The 14,205-nt window shown below is 37.0% G+C and overlaps 1 protein-coding gene across 1 annotated transcript in view; it reads right to left on the bottom strand.

The window, feature by feature from the left end:
• CWF19L2 (CWF19 like cell cycle control factor 2) overlaps positions 1 to 14,205 on the bottom strand; it is a 63,382-nt gene that overhangs the window by 37,002 nt on the left and 12,175 nt on the right. The window contains exons 3-9 of the mRNA XM_040056702.2: positions 13,983 to 14,102; positions 12,486 to 12,593; positions 10,959 to 11,078; positions 9,686 to 9,779; positions 8,452 to 8,567; positions 7,441 to 8,168; positions 1,389 to 1,482 (exon numbers count right to left, since the gene is read on the bottom strand). Of these exons, the coding sequence (XP_039912636.1) occupies positions 1,389 to 1,482; positions 7,441 to 8,168; positions 8,452 to 8,567; positions 9,686 to 9,779; positions 10,959 to 11,078; positions 12,486 to 12,593; positions 13,983 to 14,102 (1,380 nt within the window). The remainder of the gene's footprint in view (positions 1 to 1,388; positions 1,483 to 7,440; positions 8,169 to 8,451; positions 8,568 to 9,685; positions 9,780 to 10,958; positions 11,079 to 12,485; positions 12,594 to 13,982; positions 14,103 to 14,205) is intronic.

The following is a 14,205-nucleotide window of genomic DNA, read 5'->3' on the forward strand; positions in this document are numbered from 1 at the left end:
AGAAAACTAGAGATTAACATATGAACACACCTATTTCAGTCACTAACACTATACCTTAGTAGGAAGTACATTGCTTCAAGTTACTTTTCATTCACCTTTGAAGCTAGTAACATTTAAATGGACAGGATTTATAGATAAGGTACTGCTGTTCAAATGTTTAAAGCTACATGCCCACATCTATGTCTGTAGTCTGTGGAAAAAGAATTCATAACATAAAATTGGTTTGAAAAGAAAATATTTCTTTTCTCCTTAAAAATTTTGAATTATCTGATAGGGGCTTTAACAAGGATCAATACCATGTCCTAGTCCAGCAATAATGACTAAACATACTTAAACTTTTCACAAACCAAAGAATAAATAGCTCATGAGAAATATTAATTTACCACTTGGAGACATAACATGTTATATATATTACTATAAATAAATATTTATTTATTATTTCTTAAAGATGCAGATTTTGCTGCAAATATTATGTCACAAGAGGCAAACTAAACAGGTGCAGTAAATATTAATCTTAAAACATAAACACAAAAGCCCAAAGTGATAGCATTTGCTTCTAAAAAATATGAAAATAGTTCCTTAAGAGCAGCTATTCAGAGCCAAGCACTTGGAAAACACAGCTAAACAATTAACAGACTCTGACCTTGTTATAACTGAAATTTCCAGACAGTACTACTGAAGGAAATAAGGAAATTAACTCATTATGGCCACGTTTAATGAAATAAATAAAATACATAAACTTCCAAATTCAGTGTTGCACAAGAGTGAAGTTCTTGTTCCTTCAGGTAGCTGGCTGAACCAAGCCATGTTAAATGTGCAGCTGTTTCTCACAGCTCCACAGATCAACCTCAACCAGGGCAGGACCACAAAGCTTTCCACAGCTGTTCTCAGCGCAGAGCTGGCTGCAATGGCATACGCTATTCCTTTCAGTTTTACAATTTCTATTTCATGATTAATAAGTCTGCTTATACAGCAGAGCTATGGACCACAAGCATCTACTTGTGAGAAAGCTGATGAAATAAGTACAACTTCAAACACTCTCTACAGCCTGAAACAGACAGGGAGCTTTGTAGTTTTTGCCTGCTCCCTTTCTTACAAAAAGACAACAAATACTATAAAAGGGGCAGAAAACAGCTGGTTTTAGAGATGTTGCTTATCCTAAAAATCCCCGAGACCTGAATCCTCTATTCTAGTCTATGAACTACTGTGTTTAAAGCAGAAATTATTGTAAAAGCAGTATCTTCAAATCCTACCAAAGTTTGCAAGTTATTTGCTTGAACAAATACCCTTAAAAAAAAACCAAAACAAAACAAAACACAACCAATTAAATCGCTGTGAGCTTTGAAGAAAAACTGCAGTAAATCATGACATTTTTTCACAGCCATTACCGTGTCTCCCATGAGTTCTGCTTTCACAATCCTTGCTCCCAGTCTGTTCATCTCCTCTTCACTAAGGACCCGAGGCGGCTCATCCTTTGATGATCTGTAAAACACCAGCTGCACTAAAGCCACAGAAAAACAGCGCAGTATTCACCTGTGTAATTAAGCATAAGCCTATTATACTTGTAAATATGCTTCTACTGGCAAAATAACGGAAAACAATATATAAAAATCTATTTGCAGACCAAAGCTGCCAAGGACTCTGAAACCAAAGAGCTTGAATAAAATTTTTATGAGGTTTGTTCCCTTTCACTTTTGAGATAAACTCAAATGAAAAGCACTATGAACATTTTCCCAGCATGAAAAAACAGTCAAGAGTCACTAGCAGGTATATGCAGGAAAAAAACCAAGGGAAAGAGAAACAGAAATAGTTGCTTTAACAAACTCTAATTCTTTCTGGCTTTGGCCATGCTTTTACTTCTCAGCTTCTGCAAAATCACCCATTTCTGAGTTATTTTGTTTGTCAAACGGCCTTCCACCTCTTGAAAATTAGGTTTTTTTCCCATATTTATCTGCTCACACTAAAATCTTTGCATCTGAATGTTATGCCTGATACAGTAGAGTTTCCATGGAAAATTAACTGGTACCATTTTAAAAATAAGAAATCCCCCTATAGAAGCCACAGCTGGCAATAACAAACATTGTACATTAATGTTAATACTAAAAAATTAGCATATGAAGTTTTATGAGAATAATTAAATAAGGACTCCAAGAAATACTGCAGAGAGGCATCAGTAAGTTTGGCTCTTGTTCTCTGACCCTAGTAAAGACTAAAACCAATTAACTCTAAAAGCAAAATATCTAACACAAAAGACATGTAAGGGTACAGTTATGATATTGGTTCCTGCTGTTAGAGAGAGAATTCACTCACTAATTGCTATGGTTAAACCCTATAGGATTTGAAGAACAGGAAATCTTTGAAAATAGTGTCCCCTTTAAGCACCACATCTCCCCAGTCCTGAGAAAATTACCGAAGATGCTTTTCCTCATTTTCAAGATGCCCAACCCAAACCCCCAAAACTCAGCAGAATTTGCTTTAATTTCACCAGAAACAACACATTCAAAGATGATGTTCCAACTTTTCCTCAAGCTGGATCTTTCAAAGCAAGGCAGACTACTTCAGAAAAGGGGAAAAAAAAGGTGTTTATTAATTCCTGTATGCTTTTTTTAAAGTGGTGCTAGTGCTTGAATCACTGTCTGAACTTTTTGAGACTTGAGACATTGTTTTGATTTGCTTCTTATCTTGTCTCAAATTAAACTCTGAAGCAGTCACATTATTAAGTGTGACTTCCAGCAAACACTAGCTGATGGACTTTTCCATTAAGGGGAGATCCCTTGGACATCCAATCAGCACTTTTAATTAACCTGTGTCATAACTGTCCAGAACACTTTGATTTATAGGCTGAAGAAACTTCCTCTGTGCTTTAGAAAAGATAACATTTAAAAGCCGTACTTTCAGCATGAGAGATGAGGAACTGAACTGGCAACAGCTATTAATTCAAAGCTTCACCTCAAAGATTTACTTTTTGTGATTGACAACACTACCAAAACAGTACATATATTACAAGTCTTGAAACTTTAAGAAGAAAAAGAAAGCAGCAGCTTATAAATTACTCTCAGAAGGTATCTACTGCACATAGCCAAACCTGAAATATTCCAAAAGCCAGAATTTTCTACAAAATACAATACAAGGGAAGAAAAAAAAAAAAATACTTCTCACTGAAGGAAACAGGAAGACACGTTATTCACTATTTCAAAACACACAGAATCTTGGGAGTTAAGAAGTAAGTCATCTTAGAAGAACTTGGAAATAAGTTATGTCAATAAGCAGAGGCTACATGGTTCTCCAGGCCTAAGTAATCCCCACTTTACTAATGAGTCAGCTTAGTAATTGCATTGGCTAAGAAATATGATTAAAATATCAAAGAAGATGCACAATTGGGTTTAACAGCACCAGAACGGAAAACACACGCAAAAGAGAATACCAACTGAACAGTTTCTACATCTAGTTCTCTTCTATGAGGAAAAGAATTATCTTTTCTATCATAATAATTGAATTCTTTGAACTCAAGCAAGTCAACCACTTCCGTACACAATCTCATTTCCCAAAATTTGCAGCTTTGTCCAGTTACAATTACTATTGCACTTAGTAAATGTGGCAGTTCAAAAAAAGTTACTGCTTTTGTATCTGCAACCAAAAAAAGTGAATTACCATTATCTCACAAAAGAAAAAAAAAAAAAAAAAAGACTGAAAAGAGTATCTGCTTCTTTGAAGAAAACAGTACTGAGGCAACAGTATCACTAACTTCTACTCAACGATTACATGTTCTACTATGTCTGGCTGGATGGGATGGCATTTATTTTTTTCCACAGCAACGTGGTGGTGCATTTTCCTCCACACTGTGCCTAGCCCTCCCCTTCCCAGGCCATTCTGCAACCCCAGGAATCCCTGTTATGCTTTGGCCTTTGTGGACCAATGAAGTGTCCCCTGACTGTAGCAGGAACTCTTGCCAGGCAAAGGTGGGAGCACACTGTCCGCACTGGAGCTCCTGGTGCCTGCCACAGTGGGGAACAAAGGTAGAAATACTCAGTCAGCCCCTGGCAGCCTCTGATCCTTACTCACAGGAACCACAGCCTGAGTGGAACAGCATCATTGCTACTGGAATTTTTAAAATTCCAGTGGCTGAGCTGGACTGTGGCTAGGAAGTAAATTTACTGATGACTGCAGCCCAGCACATTGCGATCCCACAGACAGCCGTGCCATGTGAGGCTCTCTGAGCTCTCCTAGACCACACTGGGCTGTGCCAGCATCACAACTGAGTGGAACACCTCCCAGAACTCACCAACTCCCCAGTTTGCAAAGATTATGGCACCATCACAGAAAGTTGAAAAGGAGACCTGGGCCAAAACTCTCCACTCCTTGAGGATCAATTCCTGCTTGTTGATAAATTCTAATACTTTTGAAGTACTTCACTGAACTCAAGAGGAACTCTTAACAGGCATTTTTTATATATTCACATTATTTATACATTTATACACTTCTATCCCTATATATCTCTTTTTGTCCATGTGCACGCACCTTACAGCAAATAGAGTATGAATGCTGCAATCTCAGATCTATAATTGTCACTGTTGTGATTGTAGTAAATCCTATTGACTCACTATATAAATGTTAAATTAGTCAATAAATAAGCACTGCTAAAATCTCATGATTCATCTTAAAACTGTAAATATGTTCAGACTGCTGGTGTATCAGAAGCCATGTAAAAAATTCACCTGTAGTGAACTGACACTTTTACAACATCACAGTAAGATTACCTCTTGCTGATATCTTGGACAGTGGTTCTTCAGGTTATCCTAATTAATTACAGATGTAATCCTTGACACGTAAACTGTTGATCAAGTCTGAGACAAAGATTAGATCTAGCCACACCTAAGCTCCATCAGGAGTTTAGAAAGCAAGGGTCTGCTCAGAACCTTGTGACTCAGTGGAAGGGTCCCCTAACCCTTTTGTGTCTTCAGACTCTGTGTAAAACACTGTAAATCAATTTTAACTCAGTTTTCTGTTATATGTTTCATTCATGTAGTAAGTAATAGAGTGAAACCTACCACTAAACTTTGTTAAAAGTCATTTTTATAACTTTTATAGATTTATATTAAAATTATATTATTTTTGCTAATACCTTAGGTGGCGACTCTTTGAGCAACCCTACACCACTCATTAGTTAGTGACCACAGCCCCTCTGGTGCCGTGCTTTGGATTTCTCTGGAGACAGTGCTGAAAGCACAGCAGTGTTTTGGCTGTTGCTTACACAACCTCAAGGCTTTCTCTGGTTCTCACTGTACACCCCCAGCAAGCAGGCTGGAGCACGCAGAGGCTTTGGGAGGGGTCACACCCAGGACAGCCAAACTGGTCAAAGGGCTATTCCATGCTACCTAATGTCATGCCCAACAAAAAAAGCCTGCAGAGAGCAGTCTTTCCAAAGTCTACTGCTGCTCAAAAACTGGTTGGGTATCAATCTGCTCCCGGGAGGTGGTGAGGGTCTGACTGCCTTTGTATCACATGTTGTTGTCCCTTTCCTTCACTAGTTAATTTGCCTTTTTCCAATAATGAGTTTTCCTCCCTTTTGCTCTTCTGGTTTTCCTCTGCAGGAGTGAGAATGAGCAAGCAGCTGGGATGTGCTTAGCTGCTTACTGGGGTTAGCACATCACGCACACAAAGCAACAACCAACTCCACACCTTCCGGCCCATCCCCATCTCTATCCCCATCCCCATCCCCACCCCGCAAAGGCAGGCAGGAAACAACTGTGGATTGTGCAGACCTTGTACTTGAACAAAGTCACGAACAAACCCGGACTCAACAGGTGAGGAAGTCTCACAGGCTTCACTTCAGACAAGCCATGGATCACTTTAACCAGAGGTTTACGAAGTGCATTTAACTGGTAAACACCAGGCACTTCAGTGCCATAACTATTGGGGCAATATGTAGGAGAAGAAAAAGGATCACTAAATTTGAATATTTAATGTCTCATATATTCCAGGTTTCATGCTACCAGATCATTTTTTCAGAGTAACTAAAACAACTATAAAAACATACCTCTCATTTTCCAGCAAAATAGCACCAAGGCAAACAGTAAAATAAACAATAAAACAAGACATGACAAACACTTATGAATGGGACATGGTGAGTACAAGCTACTCATGACAGAATATGGAACTACTCCTACCATGACTTAAGCTCAGGCTTTAAAAAAAAGAAACAGATTAAATGAACATTATGCAAATAATTTATATTTTTGCTATCAATGAAAAATCAAACTTCATTGGCTTCTATTAAAGCACAGCAAGTAAAATCTGGGAAAAATACCCTACATACAAAATAAAAATAACTGTGTAGACTAAGATGCCTGTTTCTGGTTAGTCATGCAGTACTCATTCATGCACGTTTTTTTCTTTGGAAATAGACTATGAGGCATGTAAGTACTACATGTAGGGATAATTATGAATAAAATAAATACTTCATAATCCTGCTATAGGAAGTTTTTTTTCTGCAAATAACTGACATAAACATACAAGAAAGAAGGAATCATATTTGATCATATTTCATTAAATGTTTTTTTCAACCAAATTATATCATTCTTCTTATATACTCCGACCAAGAATATTTACTTGTTCAGCTTTCCCAAGCAATTAAATAAAATCACCCTGACTCTAAAATATTTCTGCACATGCCTACAAATTATTGGAAAGATCTGAAAGAAAGGATTCATAATAACAACCACACTAGTCAAATCACTGGAAGAATCAGCAAGCTGCTACTATTGGAGAACAGGAAGCCTTGACCAGAGCAAAATGCCAGCTCTCTGCAACTTACTTGTCTGACCACCTCTCCTCACTACTCTCCACTGTCTCTCACAAAAGCAAGTCAGGGAAAATTAAATTCCTGCTGGCTATTAGGTTTGTGTTTCCTTTCCCAATTCTATTAATGCTTCCTCTTCAACACAGAAAATGCACTTTCTATTAAGTACCTTCTACTCTTTTTCACATGCTACTACTTTAGCATATGAGCTCATCTCACAGGTGGCAAACCTATCCCTGCTGTATTAATTATTTCAGTTTTTGGTCAGCACTTTCTAACATTTCAAGATTGTATTCTATAAATTCAATGACTGTTAAGATATTTTGCAGATTTTTTTGCCTAAGAGGCCAATTTTACTGCAGTGTGAACTAACATTAGAAAGAAGCAGAAAATAACCTATCATTAGCCTAACCTGTCTCCTCAAATGTGCTGAGGAGACAGATCAAGTAGGGGATGTTCACCACTTCTGCTTAACTCACTTCTTCTAACTGCCTTTAGCTGGAGGCTAAGACTCCTCCTCCAAATTAAAGAGATCTGATATAATCAATGCTTATACTGTCAAAAAGGAGACAGAGCTTTTTTTATATCTTGCCATGAAAAATACAGCAAATAAAATGCAAGTAAATATGTTCGTAAAATACCTAGAGGATGACGTTTTACTGTCAGATAAAATCTGTTTCTTCTCAGGGGTATCGCTTGCGCGCTCCTGTCGTGACTTCTCTTTTTCATAGCTTGGAGTCCTTTTCCAATTTTTGCCATCAATTTGTTCCCTAGTACCTGACGATTTTTGATCAGATTTTAATTTCTCATTGCTATCTTCTGTGTGTATTTTGGTCCACAGTGCAGTATCCTCACCAGGTTTCTGGAAACGGCTGCTCAAAGAGCTCTGAGCTGAAGCCTCCTTGGAAGAGGACTGCTTTAACTTGGAGTCTCTGGGTGCACTGTAAGACGTTAAATCATCTTCAGAGGGTTTTAAAAATTTGTGTTTCAAGTTGCTTAGAGATGAACTCTTTCCCTGATTTTGTTTTTCACTGGAGTATTTTTCTGCTTTAGAGCTGTAGCCCCTTACTGAGTCCATGCTACTGCGTCCACATTCCTGGTCTGCCCTTGACACATCTCTTTCGTAACCCTTGTCTTCCTGTGCCCACCCCTTGCCATACTTCTCCCTGGAATAGCCCCCAAATGTGTGTCTGTTTCTATCTTCTTCATCTCGTGTTGCCTTTTCAATATTCTGCGCTTTCTTGTCTTTCCTCTCTTTCTCACTTTCTGGATAGTCAGTCTTCTTCCATCTTCCACTTCTATGATAATTTTCCTTTTTGGATGCAGCTTTTTCAGCTTCTTCTAATCGTGACTGAAATATCTCCATTGACTAAAAGAAAGAAGAAAAAAGTCACACCACTTTTAAAGCCATGGGGTATTTTGTAAGTATTTTACATTTGCTATAAGATCCCACATATTAAAAACATTTAACAAGAAAAATATCTAAAAGGCTGGATAGCTTTAAACCCTTTATGACTTGAGAGAATCTTCAGAGGCTGCTTTTTCCTGCTTCTTTTCACGTCTTACTTTACACATTAAGTACTTGTGCCTTTATATGAAAGCAATATTTTCCAAGCTGCTAGTATGAAGAAAATTTATCCTAAGATCCTTACCCCATATCTCTCAGCTACAACTTCCTCAAAATTTCGCTTCTCTCTCTCAGCCTGCTCCTTCATCCTTTGGTATGATTTTCGCAGCCAACTCAGTCCAGCATCTTCTACCACTGTAACTAAAGTAGGAAACAATGAGAGGTTGTAGTTTTATATCTCAGGGAACTATTCCTATTTAACCTTATTGTGTATGTGACATCAAAGTTTCACCTAAACTTACTGTAAAAACTGAAGGAGTGCAAAAGAAAAACAGAATTAATATGCAAATCCAATTACATATTTTCATAAGTTAATGCTGGTTATACTTCAGCAATACCACTCATTTAATTTAAGCTTCTCTAGTTTATCACAAGCAGTTTCCAAGACAGGAGCGGCATATGAGAAGTTGTGGAGTTTCTTTATGACACTAAAGAACCTTCCTGTTGTTCCCACATTCTGTGTCCATTCTTACACACAAACAAGTGAATTTCCCTTTCTTAGGAATGGAATGAGTAACCCACTGCTTCTCATGTGAGAAGCCAGCAGTGGTCTTAACATTCTGAACACACACTCACTGATGCCTGTCAGCTCTTACAGATCTCTGATCTCTGTGACTCCTGAAAGTGGGCATGAGGCTAATGGTTTCTGGGACTGACTGTCCACAGGGAAAGGCTCTCAAAAAGCACAGACTCTTCTCTGTTGACAGAATACGAGGACCATTCTCACCACTTAATAAATGTTTCATGACATTATGAAAAAGGTTTTTATTACTGTGTTTTCTGGAAATAAGCAGGATAACCCCAGGGGTATGGAAAAAAGTGAAAAGGCTACAGAAATACTATTTTTCACAAACTGCATCTGTAATGTACTTCATTTTGATGTGACTCAGACTTCTGTGGGTGAATACTTTAAAACTGTAATTTGTGCAATGGAACGAAAGGAACCAAATGAGTTGACAACAATTCATCTTGTCTTGGTTAAATCATGCTTTTCTTTAATTAGTTCAAAATGGAGAATTTCTGTAAGGATATTGAAGGTCAAACCACTCAAGATTAAAACCCAGTGAAGAGAAATCCTGCAAAACAACGTACTATAATACTAACCCAATATTCACAATGGAGTTTTCATCCAAATTTTACTTTATTACATATATTATTCATAATCCTGCTAAAACAACATTAGGAGTAATTTGTTAGCAACACTGAGTCCAGAAGCTGGAGACAGAAATTTAAGATTATTACTAGAAATTGTTCTTTACCTTTCTTAACTGAAGCTTCTTCATCCTTCTCTGGTGGCAAACCTGTACCACCATCTTTCCAATAGGGATTGAGCTCTCTCTCAGACAGCATGGCCTAAAACAGAAATCATTTTAATGTGTGTGCATAGCATATGGCTCATATTTTATAGAATATCTGATAAATTTTGAGACTTTTGTGTATGAAGTCTGTGTTATATTGTCAATTCACCACCACTTTCATTGTTTAAGCATTTGTTGTACACATTGTTTTGGGTACCAAAGAAAAAGCAGACACTCTGGTGTAGAAAACACAGGAGTATAAACCTGCATGGACAGCAAGTAGCTGTGTGAGAGAGTGCATAAAAATCACTCTTTTCTAAGATTAAGAATACATATAAATTGTCATTAACCATATAATACCATAATATATAACCTTATAATACCGTAACAACCATATAATACATGCTGACGTTCTGGTGATTTAAGATGTCCACATTAAATGGTCCTCCAACAGCTCTGAAATAATATTCAGGAAAAAAATCATGGAGAAAAAAAATATTTAAAATATTAATCCCTTGTCAAAAGACAGTATCAAGGCACTGCATACTACACAAGAACAGTGACCCAGGTCAGTCTGGTTCCCAAATATAACATAGCTAACTGGGAAACCTAATGGCAAGAAAGAGCCTGCTGTAAGATGTGAGGACAAAGAAATATTAGCTAGTGATCCGTCATTATGTTTTCAGATCAGACTACACAGCATTTAACACAGTAAATGAACAACTGAAGGAGCCATCAACTATGTAAAAAGAGTTAATTCAATGAGAGCAACCCTTTTTCCAGCCAGACCCTGAGTCAGCCATGTGTTCACCAACAACTGAGACGTGAAAGGCACAACAACTGCTCTGATTTCTTTCTTTCGGAAGAAACAAGCCTCAGTACCCTATGCTTCAATACAGTAACTTAAGTAAGCTTTCATCACACTAAACAGTGGCATTCCTTTCTCATACTGTGGAGAAGGCCAGGCCAACAGTCTGTCATTGTTACTAACACAATTTAGTACTAACCAAAGTAGCTTTCTCCTTACCTAGAAGATAGTTAAAAGGCTTTTTTCCACAAGCCTGATGTATGAAGCTTTCCATCCAAACAGACCAATTTAATTAAAATCATTAGCACATCAGGCATTATTTTCAATAACAATAAAGGCTTACATATTTGAACCAATTCATTACTTTATTCATTACACAAAATTTTGTAAAAGGCAGAAAAAAAATTAGATATTAATTCCACCTACCTGCTCAAGTTCTTGAGCTTTCTGTCGTTCCAATACTTTTTCTTTGTGTCTCTCACCTTTGACAGCTGCTACTGACATTGTTTTCAATGACATGAAGTTTAAATTCATCCATTCTTCTCTCTTTAAAATAAACATGAAGAATCAGTGTTCATAATTCCAATAAAAACATGGTTTATGTGCCAAACCAATGCAGGGCAACTACTGACAAATGCTGTTGACAATAAACAGCAGAGGTTCTACAAACACATATGAAATACTTCAATGAAAAGCAAATATGATTTTAAGAACCCTAATCTTCCAATTTTTTAATATGTAAACAAATTTCATGTCTCCCTGTAATATGAAATACATATTTACAACGGTATTTGAGACATTAGTAAACATGCAGATTGTACAGACTGCTAATTATTGGAATAAACAAATACCATACATCTCATTTAACTAATTCTAATCTCATGCTCTCTTACATCTCTTCCAGTGTATACAAAATCTGCAGTCAGTATCTGAGCATGGATCATACTCAGATAGGCAGGCACTAACTGCACCCTCAAACTTAACAGTTATACATCTAAATTCTGTGAACTGTACCCATGATAACAGCTAGAAAAGTGCACTTATGAAACCTAAGCCAGACGAAGGAGATTTTAAAATGACAACTAGACTAAAGAAAAGAAGCATATTAAAAGCCTAGATATATCTACTACCTTTATACAGGTAAAACCTGAAGCCTCAAAAGTAAGCAGTGACACACACATTGTAAGCAATTTTTCCATAAAGGTAAGTATTTAGAGCAATTCTACAATTCTAGTATAGCAACCAAAATGACCACATTACATCTATTTTGAAACACGTCCTTGCAGAAGAATTGTCCTATCTTCAACAGAGTTCAAGTCTGAGTTGTCAATCTGAACAGATGCCATATGTCACTTTGTCTCTCTTATTTAAAAATTATGTTAGGCAACATGCCAGAGAATTTCAGAGGTGAAACACAACATTCCATTTCTCAGATCTCCTCCAAGAAAGAGAAGGAACTGAAAAATTATCTATCTTCAAGTGATTCAATAACATCTGTGTCCACATCAGCAAGCAATGTGCATCAACAAATGTGGATGTGCACGGGACTTCTAGTGGTCATCTGGTCCAAGCCCCCACTCAAGCAAGATCACTTAGGGCCAGTTGCCAATTTATTCAATTGTAGAACAGCCACCAAAATTATGAAGAAAAAAGTAACATGTGTAGTCAAGACCTTTAAGATGATGTCTTCAAGAAAATCAAACTAACTTGTAAGAGCCTCAAAACCTGATTGGAATTGGTGCCGGGCAACATTAAGAGCTGTGCCTTGTTAAACACTGAGAACTATTAGGTAGACAAGTCTTCCAATCAATGAAAAGAAGCATTTACCCAGCTAAACAAAGATACTTGTCTGTAAAATAGGTTTTGCTCAACACTCTGCAAAAGAGCTCCCAAGAAACCTAAGCATGTTGCACAAGGTGGATTTATCTCTGGAGTAGCTGCGAGCCTGCCCACCTGCAGGGAAGGGTCTTTCGCAGAATCTGGTTGCCTGCTGACCTTCCAAGCCTCTTCTGTGTCATCTGACTGTGACACATTTGACTCAACCCATTCAACTGAAGAATCCTAGAAAGAGAGTTTAATGCAAAGAATAAAAATACCTTAACACACTACTTGCTAACATGCAATACTTAGCAGTTATATTGATAATCAAAATTAATGCTGATTAGCATTACTAATATAATACTGGTTAATATTTAAAATACTGATAATAAATATTCATATTGATATTCCCATAGAAGATTGTTCCATCATGATCAAAACATTTCACTTCATGAGCACATCACAGTATGCAGCACTAGCACACACCGGCAGTTTATTTGCATAACTCTGCTAAAATTAAGAGTCGGAATAAAAAAAAAATCAAAACCAATTGGGTTTATGACATAAACAAAAAAAATTAAAATATCTGAATGCATTACTAAGTCTGTTTCACATTTAAAAAGTTAGATCAGTTACACATCACAATATAAGTCATGGTACATGCTATTGCCTGCTATTTTTGTATCCAGCTTCCTATACTTGCACTTGCAAACAGTGTACTGAAACTTCTCACACAAATCCAATAGGAACAGAGCTTCTTTGCTATTCACATGAACCTGTCTTAGGAGTAAAAGACTTTGGATGGGAGTTACAGCCAAGACTGTGTTGCATCCTGGGAGACTCTGTCATGATCTGAAGGATTTTGGTGACTCCCATAGAAAATGGAGGACATTTGTTCCTTTGATTATTATTTCCCACACGGATATTATAGTTTATTTCTGGAATTAACCCCTGAGAAATAAGTCTCATTATAATGGACATTCCTTCACTCCATAAAAGTGACTGAAAATTAAAACTAACAGTGCCACTTGACTTGCACCGAAAATGCTGGGAAGATGTTTTCCATGATGTGGCCAGAAGGCAGCACCCACATCTCAAGCGCAGTCTCTGCACGGTTTTGCCCTAGTGCCCTTCCATGTGAAGGCATGTCCTTACAGATTCAAATGTACAGGTCCTTCAGACCCAAGTACAACTCCCATGTCATTGGGAGTGTCCATGGTTAAACATCTGTGGAAAAAGGCAGATGTAATTTGTGCTTAAAATCAAAGTCAAATATTTGCAATTTTAGATCTTTCTATCATATACCACAGACTACAGGATATCTATGAAATTTTCTTCTCTACATCAGAATGAGGATTTTGTTTTTCACTTTCTCTCTGCAGAAAAACTGTAAATCCCTTATTTCCTAATGAGTGAATTCTATATTATAAAATTCACAAGCACTCACATAAGAGCCTATTTTAAATTAATTAAATACTCAATACACTAAAACTGACAAATTTTTCCACAATTTTTCCCAACAGAAAATTATAAGAATGAGCCTTAATTTTACTAACCATGCGGAACCACGGGGACCAAAATGGTTCAAGTTTTAAGACTGTAATTTGAATTATTTTAAAATTTCTTACTTACCGAAGAACTATCAAGCAAGTCATCCTTCTTTTCAGATTTCTGTTTCTTACTTTTCTTCTTTTCTTTCTTAGCTTTTTTGGAATGTTTATCCTTTTTCTTTTTTTTCTGCACAGAGTGTTCCTACAAGTAAATGTAAATGAGATCCAGTAAACCAAATCACCCATATACAAAAAAATAATCAAAACCTACGTACCAAACCACACTGAAGAAAGCTAAAACACAC

This window comes from Hirundo rustica, chromosome 2 (assembly GCF_015227805.2).
Source record: "Hirundo rustica isolate bHirRus1 chromosome 2, bHirRus1.pri.v3, whole genome shotgun sequence".
NCBI lineage: Eukaryota > Metazoa > Chordata > Aves > Passeriformes > Hirundinidae > Hirundo > Hirundo rustica.